General features: G+C 41.2%; 1 protein-coding gene across 2 annotated transcripts in view; it reads left to right on the top strand.

Annotated features, from left to right (window-relative positions):
- The first annotated feature begins 484 nt into the window (after nucleotides 1–484).
- CUBN (cubilin) overlaps nucleotides 485–13,333 on the top strand; it is a 142,717-nt gene continuing 129,868 nt past the window's right edge. For both annotated transcript variants that reach the window (XM_088057402.1, XM_005518766.3), the window contains exons 1-11: nucleotides 485–661; nucleotides 824–953; nucleotides 1,274–1,366; nucleotides 2,343–2,381; nucleotides 3,154–3,255; nucleotides 4,157–4,260; nucleotides 7,886–8,012; nucleotides 9,458–9,626; nucleotides 10,359–10,490; nucleotides 11,680–11,775; nucleotides 12,313–12,434. In XM_088057402.1, the coding sequence (XP_087913528.1) occupies nucleotides 543–661; nucleotides 824–953; nucleotides 1,274–1,366; nucleotides 2,343–2,381; nucleotides 3,154–3,255; nucleotides 4,157–4,260; nucleotides 7,886–8,012; nucleotides 9,458–9,626; nucleotides 10,359–10,490; nucleotides 11,680–11,775; nucleotides 12,313–12,434 (1,233 nt within the window). In that variant the 5' untranslated portion in view covers nucleotides 485–542. The remainder of the gene's footprint in view (nucleotides 662–823; nucleotides 954–1,273; nucleotides 1,367–2,342; nucleotides 2,382–3,153; nucleotides 3,256–4,156; nucleotides 4,261–7,885; nucleotides 8,013–9,457; nucleotides 9,627–10,358; nucleotides 10,491–11,679; nucleotides 11,776–12,312; nucleotides 12,435–13,333) is intronic.

The raw sequence follows: 13,333 nt of genomic DNA, 5'->3' as shown, positions 1-13,333 counted from the left end.
GTTGTTCCATATTGCTGACTTGCTTTTGTCATCTGCCCAGTAAATTACTGACTGGAAGCTTCTCTTTCAATAGAAATATTCTTTGCCAACCACTGTGGGTTTTACGTTTGGGGTTGGGGATTTTTTTGATAATGATTTAGGTCCTTTAGTACTGCCAAATAATCTTTCCTTTGCCCCTGTGGTGCAGCATGTAGGAGAGCACTTTCTGCAGATTGCAAGGTTCTCAGGGACACAAGAGGTGCTCAGCTGTACAAAGGGCAAAGACATAGTGATAAATACAGGCAGATTCCATTTAATGACCTCTCAAAGCTCCTGAACCCAGAAGACAAAAGAAGAAAAATGCATTTAATGTCTAGGGGATTTGTGTGCTGTCAATCTTTAATTAAGGTATCCGAGATAAAGTTCACCCTTGCAAGACAAGGCAGCAGAATGGGCACCTTGTGAAGAAGGAGCTGTGTGAGAGCAAAGGGCACCTGGGCTCACACCAGCCCAATCCAGCACTGGAGGTTTCACTTCAAGTGCAGGACAGCTGGAGGAGAGCAATGCTTTGGGCTTCTCCTGCTCCTGGGCTTGTAGCTCTGTTATTATTACTTACTGGATTGAGCTGTGACCCAAACCACCATGAAAAAAAGAGGCAGAAAAGAGCCACGTATGATGAGCAGTAAGTACCATTGCTTGTAAATGCATTTGTTGTTATGGTGGCTTGTAAATGATGGTAATGGGAGCAGAATGGCTTCACTACATCTCTATTTTACATATTCTGTGGCAGATATATGTAACTAAATGATCTCTTTATTTTATTTTTTTTTCCAATACACAACAGGCCTCGTTTATCCTCCGAGCAGGGTAATTTAGTGTTCCGTGCTGGCTCCAGCAAAAATATTGAATTTAGAACTGGACCACTGGGGAAAATAAAAATTAATGAAGAAGACCTTGCAGAACTTTTTAGTCAGGTGATACAGTTATTTTCCATTAATGTATTTTCATTTTCAGTTCTACATATTGATAGTTAAATTGTTTTCACAAGTGTTGGACATGCTTTGTATTTTATTTTATATTATCTATATCAGCAGTCTAATAAGAAAGTAAGCCATTGCAGACTTGTAAAGTAATCATGTCATTGCAAACGATAATGAGAAGATTAAATTGTGTATGTAGTAGAGCTCTCTGTATTTAAGTGGACTTTATAATAGTAAAGTTATGCAAGGACTAAACTTTCCTAAGCTTTTGGAAAGTCAGTTTGTTTCACATTATCTCTATTGTTTAACTTTAGGTTAGAGAGAGTAGCACAGAGATTCAAGAACTTAAAACAGCCAGTGGTGCCTTGCAGAATGTATCCCAGCAGATTACTCTGCTGACCTCCAAGGTGAGCCATACCTTCATGTTATCCTCCTCCAGCAATCCCAGGTTTCCATTCCTCACACTAATATTAAACAGCCTGCTTCATTCTGGTATTTCTGGACCCAGTTTAGGGAACTGGAGCAGAGTCCTTATTTAATATCAGCTTGGAGTCTGTGTTTAATTTGAGATACTTATTCAGTAACTCTGTAGACAATGGAAATACTTCTGTAAATCCCCCCAAAATTTCCAGTTCAGTGATTCTTCTTTGTTCATTGTCAGCATCTGTATTGACTATATCCTCTGACATTTATGGATAAATTCTGGAAATGGACCATATATGTTTTCATAGGTGCTACGCAGGTATCCCATTCCATAGATGAAATGGGCTATAGGGGTTTGCAGTGGAAAGAAAAGACGGTGGCAGTAACTTTGTCACTCCCTGCTCTTGAAATTTTTTTTCCATGAGAAGTTTTGATTGCCTGATTTAAGTGTCTTTTGTTACAGTGTTTCCACAAGTTCCTTATAGGAAAATATTTTATAGTGTAAGAGACCTTCCTTTAGGGAAATTGTGCTAGGATGTATCCATCACATTCTCTGATTCAGTGTCAACTTGCTGTTTGTGGTTACAAGCCACTGAGATGTGGAAACCCTTTTCTTGGCTTTTGTGCTCTGTCCCAGACCTCTGTCCTTGTTATGCATGTGAGGTCCCAAACAGGAATAGTCACACTCTCAGTTTTCAGCACCTGAATGCATCTTTGCAAGATTGAGTCTTGCCTCACGGATCCAAGCTGGGACATATTTAAGCTGTCATTTTCTGAACAGCCAAACCCACCAAAACCTCAGTGAATGGGGCCTCATTTGGATCTGACTGTCACCTGGTTTTACATACCAGCTATTCTCTTTTCTCAGAGGAAAATGTTCTGTGAGTTTACCAGTTTCCAGCAAGTACCTCTGTGGCCACTCTCATACTAAGCACAATGTAATTCACATTTCTTTTGCAGATCCTGAGTCTCGATAACAAACTTCAAAGCTTACAGCTGGTAAGTAAATGGGAAGCAAACTAGAGATCAGAAAGAAAATCTCAGCCTCAAGTAAAGGTTGTAAACCAAGTAAAGCCCCAAGTGAGGTTTCAATGATTAAACAGCTAAATGATTTCTTTCCTCTCATGCATTCCTCAGGAAAACCTTTTTTGGTAACAGAAGGTAAAAAAAAAGCACCAAGATTTGCAGAGGAGATGATATGCCTTCTTACAAAATATAAACTGTGTAGGAGCCTGCATTCCTTAATGGAAAAACAGTTGTGCATTCAAGAACAGCACGTAGATACCAAGGAGAAGTAAACTTTTCCTTCCCTGGTCTGTCAAGATAAAGACCAGAAACTCAAACTGGATTTTTATTGTTCTGGAACTAAGTTTCAGCTGTTGCCTGCTTCTCCAGTGAGCTTGTGACAAGCCACACCTACAGGTGCCAGTAAAAACAATTGTCAGATGAAATAGCCATGGAAACAAAAAGACAAGATGACCCTCCATCTAGACTCCCAGTCTGCTGCTGACGAACAGTCTCTATTAATATTTACCTTTTACAGGGCTTTTCTCATCCTAGTGCTTGACCATTCTGTGTATGAGAATCACAGCATCATTATTTTGTACAGGGATAAGTGAAATAGCTCAAAACTTTTACAAATCAACCTTGCTTAAAAAAAAAAAAATATGGAGGAGGAATTCAGGAAAGAATTTGGAAAGAAAAAAGATTTCTTGAAAATAGATGCTAATGGAACACCAGCTAAGCAGAAACCTTTTTTTCTGCATCTCAGGACATCCAGAGGAGAGCCTGCAGTAGTAACCCCTGTAAGAACTCAGGGACCTGTGTAAACTCACTGGATGGTTTCTTTTGCCTCTGTCCCAGCAACTGGCAGGTGAGTCTTTGGCCTCCTCAACTACAGAGTGTGTATTTCAACTGTGAGACTGCATCTATGTTAGTGTGATCGCCACGAAGCACAGCATTTGGGGTTGCTCAGGATAGAGTGAGGTACACTGAACAGCAGAGCAGCAGTATCACTCATTGGTCAGAGAGCTACATGTTTGCTTCTCAACAATATCAATATACGTGTGTAAAAAAAGAAGCTCAAAGCATTGGGCCAAACCCTGTGCTGTTACGTGCAGGCGATGGCCCATGAAGTCAGTGATTCTTGGCAGTTCCCACAGCAGAGAATTAGTCTGGTTTTTGCTGAGCACTGAACTGAACTGTGTGCCTTGCTGTTGACCTTACACAAGGATAGAGAGAGACGGGGGGAAGGGATGGATATTTATTCAGTCTTAAACTCAAGTAAGACAAACAGGGTGTAAATAATCAAAAATTCATTCTGAATTTTTAAATCCGGAGACTTTACTATCAAATGCTTTAATGGTGCAGTTTTGTGCACCAGAGGTAAAAATGTTATAGCTTCTTCTCAAAGGATTTCAACTTAAATGTTACCCCAGCAAGATTTGTGTCAAAATTGATGTGCTTTCCTGATAGAAACAGATTATAAGAAAATTTTCTGAGTCTTTTTTCTAGTTGGAAAATGAGGGGATGACAGAAATGTGCTGTTCACATGCTTTCTTACATCTGAGACATTTATCCCCATCTGACTGATAGCAAGGGTCACAGAAACACAGCTGAAAAATAAAGTTTTGTTATTGTGTTTCATAAGGGAAGCTGTATTGATAACAGCCCATGGTTTGTATATATTTGAAAACTATGTTAAACATTGGGTCCATGGTTTGCTTCATTTCTCAGTTATTTGGAAAATAAACTGGTTTTCTATTTCATCTTAGGGCCCCCTGTGCTCAGTGGATGTTAATGAATGCCAGATTTTTGCTGGAACAGAATTAGGCTGCCAGAATGGAGCAACTTGTGTGAACACACCAGGCAGCTACAGGTAACCTCTCAAAACCAGAGAAAAATATCCCGTGTAGAATACTCTGCTTATTTTGTGCCCCATATCATGCCTGCAGCACTAGTTCTAGAAATAAATCTGTTTAATATCTATGCTCTTTAACCCCTTGCAGTCTAGGAACATATAAAATCCTTACTTCACTGAGCCCACTGCAGACACGGACACAGAAAGGCCTCCAAAGCCATTGCCTGCTTTGACACAAGAAGGTCTTTGACATAGACCCATCACACAGCCTTGCCAGGGGAGAAAGCTGCAATTTGAAGACTGGCTCCAGTGGGCCACCCCCTTACTGTAGGTGCAGCTGCTTTAATGGAAATTTCCTGCACCATGGGATGTAGCTGGGGCAGTGGGAGGCTCGTACTGGTCTGCAACCAGTGCTCACCAACGTGCCCACAGAGCACAGCCATGTGTCCATCCCTCCACTATCACCTCCCCCTTAAGATCAAAAGGAGTGAGGAGAAGAAGGAGGTGATCACCTGTGATCACTGGCATTCCCAGCACACTCATTTGGTCAGAGCAGGGTGCTAATAACACCAAGATCATGGTTCAATCCCCCTGTGAGCCATTCACTGAGGCTTGGGCTTGATGATCCTTGTGGGTCCCTTCCAGCTCAGAATATTCTGTGAAATCAGAAACAGTTCTCTGAAATGTCTTCATCCCCTCCAAATACACAGGCACTGCTGGGACATCAGCAGAGCAAGGAATGCACAGTGCTGCCAGGCAGAAAGGGAGAAGTGCTGTCTGCAGCCTTCTGCCCAAGGGGGTTCCTGGGCTGTGTGCTGGGCCCCACACTCATGAAGCCCCTGGAGCCTATTCTTCTCTGACTGTGCCCAGCTACTTAAGAAACATGAACTTGCTTACAGGGCAAGCCATCCCGAACATTTTGTGTCTCATTCTTCAAAATGTCAAAGAATCTGGTAAATAAATAACTTTCACATATAATACAAAGCTATCCCTGTGCAATGGGCACAAACATGCTGGAGAGCATGCCACAGCTTTCTGCAAAGCATTTTGTCTCCTGCTTCAGCATAGAAATCTTAGCCCCCACAAATACTTGGTTGATGTAACACTGGCCTATAATGCTTTGTCAGTTCTTGGAAGAACTTCAAACAAAGGGAATTCTCCTTTGCTTCAGCTCTCCTCATGCTTCAGCATTAACACAGTCTGCTGAGCTGTCACAGGCACATGATGCTTCCTGGAAGCTTACTTCGATTTTAAAGGATGTTTCTAGCTTGTTTGCAACAGATATTTGTCAAGGGAACAACACACAAAGCAGTCTGCCTTTATTTGTTACTTATTGTGCTCTGAGAGGTATGGGTGTGTGACTAAGTTAAGGTTTAAGGTCTGCTGTTTTCACAAGCATTGTCATTGTATTTGTACAGTCATGATTCCCCAGTTTCTTCCCTGGTGTACTGCTTGCCCTCCGTGGTACTTACTGAATCAATGCTTCATGAAATGAACTAAGATATTCATAAGTCATTGAAACCTTAATATTGCTACTTTTGCATCACACACTCAGGATTATGATATAGTCCCTTCCCCAAATCCATTGTACTATCTTTAGTTCTCCTTTCACATATTATTGTCTTACTTATTTCTGAGTGCTCCACAAACGCTAAATCCATCCACCGGCAGAGCATGACATCTCTTTCCAGCAACCGTGAGGACATTGCTGCTAAGCTTTCTGGGGCTCAACAACCCAGGTCACCTCACTAATGCTCTGGGATAGTTATATACATCATTGTGGACTGCAGCCAAAGAAAAAGGTAATGTTTCCACAGCCTGCAGAGATAATACCAGGTGATGGAAAGTACCATGTACCATAGGTACCATGAAATGGAACATAATGCAGTATTCACCCCTGGTTCATATTCTTTTTCTGCACGCTTTTCCTCTAACTCAGGAAAGCTGAAGCATGAGGAAAAAGAGCAGGTATCCAGAAACACCTTCCTCAGTCAGAATCTTAAGGAGACATTGTATTGGTTGGATGAAAGGCTGTGAAAGTCCCCATGTCTATCAGACTTCTGTGTCACAACCAAAACAACAGGGGCCTCATCACAACATGCTCATGTGAGTGAGTCATGTGAGAGAACCACGGCAGTGCCAAGCAGCAGTGCATCACAATTTGGCTGAAGTATCTTGCAGTGTGACCTACTTCTTGAAGCTCTTCTCTGAGAAACTTCAGATGGGTAGCAGATTAATCTTTGCCAGAGTAGACAGGAGACAGTGCCATTGTTCTCCTCCTTTGGAGATGGTCGGATTGCCTTGTTGTGTCCTTTGAAGTTGAACATGAAGCTCTGAATGTGCTTTAGACATACAAAAGTCATCTGGTTCCCTGACCTGTTGCCTCTGTGCTTGCCCAGGCTGAGCTGCTGCACTGATGGGAAGGTGTTGCTCTGCTTGCTGTCTCTTACAATAGTGAACATGCTGTCCTGCACTGCAGACTGCAGTTAAGCATTAAGCTGTTGTGGGTTTTTGAAGCCTAAGTTTGTCCTGGGTGCACTGTTTAGTTACCTGCAATTGGCTTATGAAACTGCTATTTCAGCTGAGCGTGTGACATGGTGGCAGGGACAGCAGCAGCTTATTTTATATAAATTGCTCCAAGGTCCAGGTCAGCTGCACTGGAATACCCTATTCCCAATTCTGCAGAGAAATGCTTTTACTGAGCATTTTTTTATTAGGCAGCTTTAAAACAATCCAAGAAGGGTGTGTACCTGCCATATGTCTCTGCAAGCTGCAGACATTGCAGCTTGTAACTTGAATCCAAATGAGTCTCACTGTCATTTTATTAAGAAGATAGTGATCTGAAAGGAGATTTTCTGTACAGTTATATCTCTTTTAGTTGTATTTCAGAGCCTCACATTTTATCTATGTGGAAATAGAGCCAGAGAAAAGAGAAACATTATCCAATGGCTTAGAAGTTCTCAGTTTCAGTTCCACCACATACGTATAATGCTGTAACCAAGCTCTGCCTTATAAATAACCTATATGATGTATGTGGCAGTTTTCAAACCAGATCCTCCCAGTAGAATGCCTTCTTTCAATCCACTACTTTGTTCTTCCCACCCCACCAACCCCAAATTCCACCTCTTGCCTACCACTCATCTCTAAAAGCTGAGGTGCTGCTGAGACAGCAGCTGTCTATGGTTGTGGTGTTGGGGTGAAGGTACCCCACTCTCTAGGACAGGCTAGACATTGCATTTCTGCATATTGCTAGAAGTATCTGGAATCATATGATGGTCATAACTGAAAAAGGATGCTTAGGTGCTCATTGAGTGAAGTGGGGGTTTCCATCCATGGGGGTTTCTGTTTAAGTCTTATGTTAGCCTTTTCTTTTTTTCTGTATTTGTGCTTATGAAAGTAACAAAAGGCTGTAGATCCTTCCGTAGGGCCAGACAGTCATGAATATACACAAGCCTCAAATGACTCTTGAGTCTCTGCTTAACAGGAGATTTGCCTCTCTGCGTGATCATTAGCAAGATTGTTAATACAGGTAAATAGATGTATTTTGTAAGGAACTCCCCATAAAGTGGACAATGGCAATGAACAATCTTTAACAGTGGTAGAAAGGCAAAATTTTGATTTTTCTTTTCACTTTCACTGTTAGCTGCTCCTGTACTCCAGAAACCTATGGGCCTCGCTGTGCCTTGAAGTTTGATGACTGCCAGGAAGGATCTGAGACACTCTGTGAGCATGGCCTCTGTGTAGACGAAGAAAGAGATCAGCCCCACAGGGTAAGGGACAGTGTATAAACTTCATCGTACAGCACAGCAGGAGTAAGCAACAAATACTGCTGAGCATGACAAAACTGCATAGCACAAACTGCTGCTGGAAAACAGCAAGAAAGGCCACTATACAACATAACAGCCTCTCTGCTGTACTAAGGGTGGCAGATAGAATAAAAAATGTCATATACCTTGTTAAAGGTACTTGTCACAGTATTAGATCTGCTACTACATCCATAAGGATCTTGGGAATATTTTTTTATATGTAAAAGTCTTATTTGAAATATAATATTCTTACCATTCATTATTTTGGAAGAATTAAATTGCTAGAATATTTTACTGCTTAAATTATTAAGGAGGACAAACAAAATTAATCTTATTTTTCCTGGGAAAAGGCATACCAGTGGAACATTAATACCAGGGGCCTGGAAGCTGCCAGGGCTGCATGGTGACTGTGTGGCTGCTGCTCATCTTTGGTTCTTCTCGATGTCAGCTGGATGTGGTGTCTGACTCCAGGCCCAATCTTTCCAAGCATCTGCACTGCGTGGATGCTAACACACACTTGAGTGCTCTTCTGGAGCAAGCCAGCTCATTCCATTTGGGCGAGAATCTGGGTACAGGGTGTTCACTCCAATGGGACAGATGAGCCATGCCAGCTTCATCTCTTTCCACTTAGAGCAGCACTCCAAAACCACCCAGCCAAGCCTGTGCTCCTTAATGCTCCTATATGCCCATGCACTATTCCAGTCACAGAACATATTTTTTGTGCTTTGCTATAAAAGTATTTCTTAATTTTTAGAAGTTTCACAACTCATCACTTATTTTCTGCTCACTTTTTGTTGAGAATGGTTTTCAAAAGGGTTCAGTGTTGGCTTAACAGTGTCTGCTCCTGTGACAATCAACAATAAAGTTCCCATTAGCTTTAATTGGACCAAAGCTAGATAAATGCTGAAATCTGACCATTAGTAAAGTTTACTAGAAAGAAAACTGTTTTCCTAAAAGAAAACATGTATTTGCAATTTAATGTCATTGCTGCACATTGCATAGACTACTGAATAATTTGATTAAAAGAAAACAGCTAAGATGATTTCAAGTTGCTTATGCTTACCTCTGCCCTGGTTAAAAAACAAGTTGGTGATTTTTAATTAAGTACATCTACAGCTCATAATTGATCTTATTTTCTCTGGGAGCTTTGGGGTAAATTACAGTTTTCTTTTATGAACATAATGAATGAGCCTGAGTTGCTTCCATAATCTGAATAAGTAAATTCAGAGGAAGAAATAGACTGAGAAAACTACTGAAGCAACTTACCAGACAAAATGTGCAAGCCATGTAATGCTCTGAAAGTTTTCTTGCTATAGTTTGAAAGCCATTTTATGAAATTAACTCCTTTTTGCCTTTCTCTTGACAATTGCAAATGTCTTAAATATGCAATGTGATGTTTTCTGTGGCAGCCCAAGTACCGCTGTATCTGTGAGGCTGGCTGGATGTCCCCTCCTGGCAGCCCTGCCTGCAGTGCTGATGTAGATGAGTGCAGCCTCCCTAATCCTCCGTGTTCACAGGATCCGCTTGTGCAGTGCCACAACACTCAAGGCTCCTACACGTGTGGCCCCTGTCCCACAGGTATCTTGTCCTTCCATGCTCTCAGGTTGGCAGAGGTACTACTGCCTGTGTATCATAAGCACAGACACAGGATGCAGATGAGAGTAACTCCATGAAATGCTTTGGTCTGTGTTCTAGGGAGTAAATGCAGGTTATGTTTTATATAGGTAACACAGGCAGTGGAGTCTAATGCATGATTTATCTCATTCTAAACTAAGCTCCTAAATAGGTATCATGTTCATAGATACCTTCCTGTCCATCATGTCCTATCACCTTCACATAAGAGATCTGCAGTACTTTCACATCTGTATGTTTCCTGCCCTAAGGCAATATAAAAATCTGATTGTTACCTCAGACTATATAACCTATGATTACTCTTCCTGAGCTGGGAAGGTGGTGTCTATGGGAGAAGATTTAAAGTGTTTAACTGAAGTTGCAATACAGCTTTCCTGCAAAATGAACATAAGTGCACTAGACCAGAACTGTATCCTCTTTATGTAAAAGTGTGTTTGAATCTGAAATATCCAGAATACAGTTAAAACAAAACATTCTTATACACACATCTCTGCCCTGTTGTGTCTGAAATCTAATTTTCAGACCAGTAGTAATTTTAATCAGTTATGAGAGAGACAGATCTACTCTTGTGCTAATGAAGTGCAATTCAGTTGTACTCTATGCAAAGATTTGGTCAAAGAAGAAACCAAAAAGGCCAGGCATTTTCTTTTTGATGTCTTTTCTGTGCTGCTTTTTTAGGCTGGCAAGGAAATGGCTACACTTGCCAAGACATTGATGAATGTGCAAGTAATAATGGAGGCTGCTCAACAGCACCCATGGTCCAATGTATCAACACAGTTGGATCATTCCGCTGTGGACTCTGTCCACCAGGTAAAATGGATTTCTTTTTGATAATCCTATAGAAGGGCTTAAAAGATGAAGATTCAGCACATTTGAGCCTGTTTTGGGGTAGATTTAAGAAGCTGAAAATTGGTTTATAGAAAGAAATATACATAATACTGTAATAGAGAATGCAGAGTGAGTCCAAGTATATTCAAACTGCTTCAGCTATTAATGAACATTGTATAGAGTATGCCTCTAAAGATGATCCTCTGAAATGTGTTTCTCTTGTACTAGGTAGCTGTTTTCAGTGTTATAGCCTTGATTTGGTGAAGATCTTTACAAGATTATTAATGAGAAAAAAGGATTGCATAATTATAGTAGTAATTTCATTGTCTTTTATTAATTGAAGGAGTATCCTGTGTGCCATAAATCACAGACTGTATTGTCTTCAGTAAAAAAAAAAAAGCCTTGATAATTGTCATGCTCTGAATGCTGTCTGAGGAGGCAGTGTTACCACTGCAATACAGCTCAAGCAGTGGAACTTGCATCTTAGGTCTTTATAATTTATGGTTTACGATTTCAAATGCTTTCTGAAATGTATGGTATCAACACTAGAAGTATAGCAGGAAGAAGTTTTTCTAATTGACTTTTTGATTGCTATTTAAATGGCAATAGACTGCAGGTAGTGAAGGCTCCTAGTTATTGAGTGCTGAAGGGATATCGCCATGCTGGAAATGCGGTCTCAGACAAGTTTTGATGATGACAGCTCTGGCCATAAGGAGTTGTGCTGCAGGGCTTTGGTCCTGAAGCTCCTGAGAGGATCTGGGTGTTGTGCTTGAAATCCAAGGGCTGCTCTGGTGTGCAGGAGAAAAATATCTGGATGTGGTTAGGGCTGACTGGATGTAGATGTGTAAGGAGGACAACACATGGTGACTGAGAGACATGGGCTTCTGTGGTTTCACTGATTTTACCTTTATTTGGCATACACTAATACATCTTTTTTTCCACAACTATGGAAGGATTTATTTACAGTCAGAATCCATCCCTACAATGAAGGAGCTACAATAAAATATGCCAGGTTTTACTTCAGGAGCTATCTCAATTCTTTCTTTTTTAACTGCAGAAGACAATGATTTTATACCATGAATTACTGTTTTGCTCACCAGTTGATTGTTTTACTGTCAATTCTCAAAGAGAATAGTTTGTTACAGACTAACTGAGATTTACCTCTGAACAGGTTATGAGGGAGATGGACAAACATGTATCCAGGTTGATATCTGTTCAATAAATAATGGAGGGTGCCATCCTTTGGCTACTTGTACCTCAGCTCCAGGTATGATGCTTTCTTAAAGACTGTAAGGTAATATCAACGTGAATCTCAAGGAGCATCTGGTTAGGATGAATCCACTTCATAGTAACATATCTAGATTGCAGCCCCTTCGCCACAGTCAGTTTTGCCTCACACAAAGGATTTTACAGGCAGGTCAGCTAAAGCCAGAAGACTTTTTCACAGAAGTAGTTTTAGTCTCTACCAAAATGAAGACTTTATCCTAAAACTGTGGAGACGTTCACCATTTCTCTTTGATGCAGTTTGCCAGTTATACAGCTGCTTTTACCATTCCCCTTCCCAAAAATACCCTTTGACTACCCCACCACTTCCCATGGAGGTGACCTTGGACTCTCAGGTACCCACAGCAAAACAACACTATGGCTCTTTACATGGTCAAACTGGGCACTGACCAGGGAAGGTGTCAAAAGATCAAGTAAGTTAGAATTATATTGAGACTCTGCTTCAACATGTCAAGGACATTTTCAGACATTGGTATTATCGTAACAGAATTGCATTTTATATCTTGTCCTATCTCCCAAGGGCCCATGGCACTTTGTTCCTGCAAATCTGGGTACACGGGAAGTGGGTACGGGCCGAACGGGTGCTCTCCTCTCAGTGATATCTGTCAGCTGCAAAACCCTTGTGCAAATGGACAGTGCTTGGTAAGTGCTGGGCTCCTCACATGTGGTGACAACATTGTGTAGTTACAACCAGTCAAGGAGACTTGGTGAGACTGAAGGCTGAGTGCAGTCATACTACTGGGAATGAGGCAAAGTCAGTGGAGATGGCAAGATTAAAGGATATACCTGAGGAAAGCAAAATGAATGTCAGGGCACACAAGCCATTTCTTTCTTTGTGAAGTAGAGGTAGCAATCCTGGCGCTAATGGCCTGAGAAGTTGTTGAGCAATGGCATGCTAGCCAATGGAATGCTCATGCTGATGGGAGAGAACTGTTCTTGGTGGCACAGGAAGGTAATTTACCACCCTGAATCATGGGGAAATTACCCATGATAACAGAACCAGTACCTCTGCTGACCTTCAGACTATTAATATCCAGCAGACTTGCTTATGAATTTGTAGTCTGATCTTGTGAAAGCACTCTGGAGTCTCAGGCTGTTTATATGAACATGGAACCAATTTCAAGGGAATTGGTTGCACTGATGGTAACCAAGTCTTTTGGATCTAAACTGATAGACGGTACGAATTCATTCTCATGCACAGTGAGCATTTAGTTTGTCTTCATAGACCCTGTGAAGGCTTTTTAGGCTTCCTTAGTGAGGTGTGCTGTGCCCTGGAAGGTCCATGCTGCAGACCTCGGGATTATGTTGTGTAAGCTATTTATGATGATGATTTTGCTGAAATGCTCACAAATGCTATTTTTTTGTTCCAGTAGAGTCTTTTCCCATTTATCACCATTAGGCTGCTGATATCCCCCTTTTGGTTGTCCCTGGAGGCACAGGGAAAATGGGACATAAGATATGGATTTGGCAGTGTTAGGTTAACAGCTGGATTTGATGATCTTAAGGGTCTTTTCCAAGATAAATGTTTCTATGATTCTGTT

The sequence above is a fragment of the Pseudopodoces humilis genome, chromosome 1 (assembly GCF_049639895.1).
Source record: "Pseudopodoces humilis isolate 2021_Gansu_Grassland_sample_001 chromosome 1, ASM4963989v1, whole genome shotgun sequence".
NCBI lineage: Eukaryota > Metazoa > Chordata > Aves > Passeriformes > Paridae > Pseudopodoces > Pseudopodoces humilis.
The sequence above is the reverse complement of the archived record's forward strand: the minus strand, read 5'-3'. Positions and strand labels throughout refer to the sequence as shown.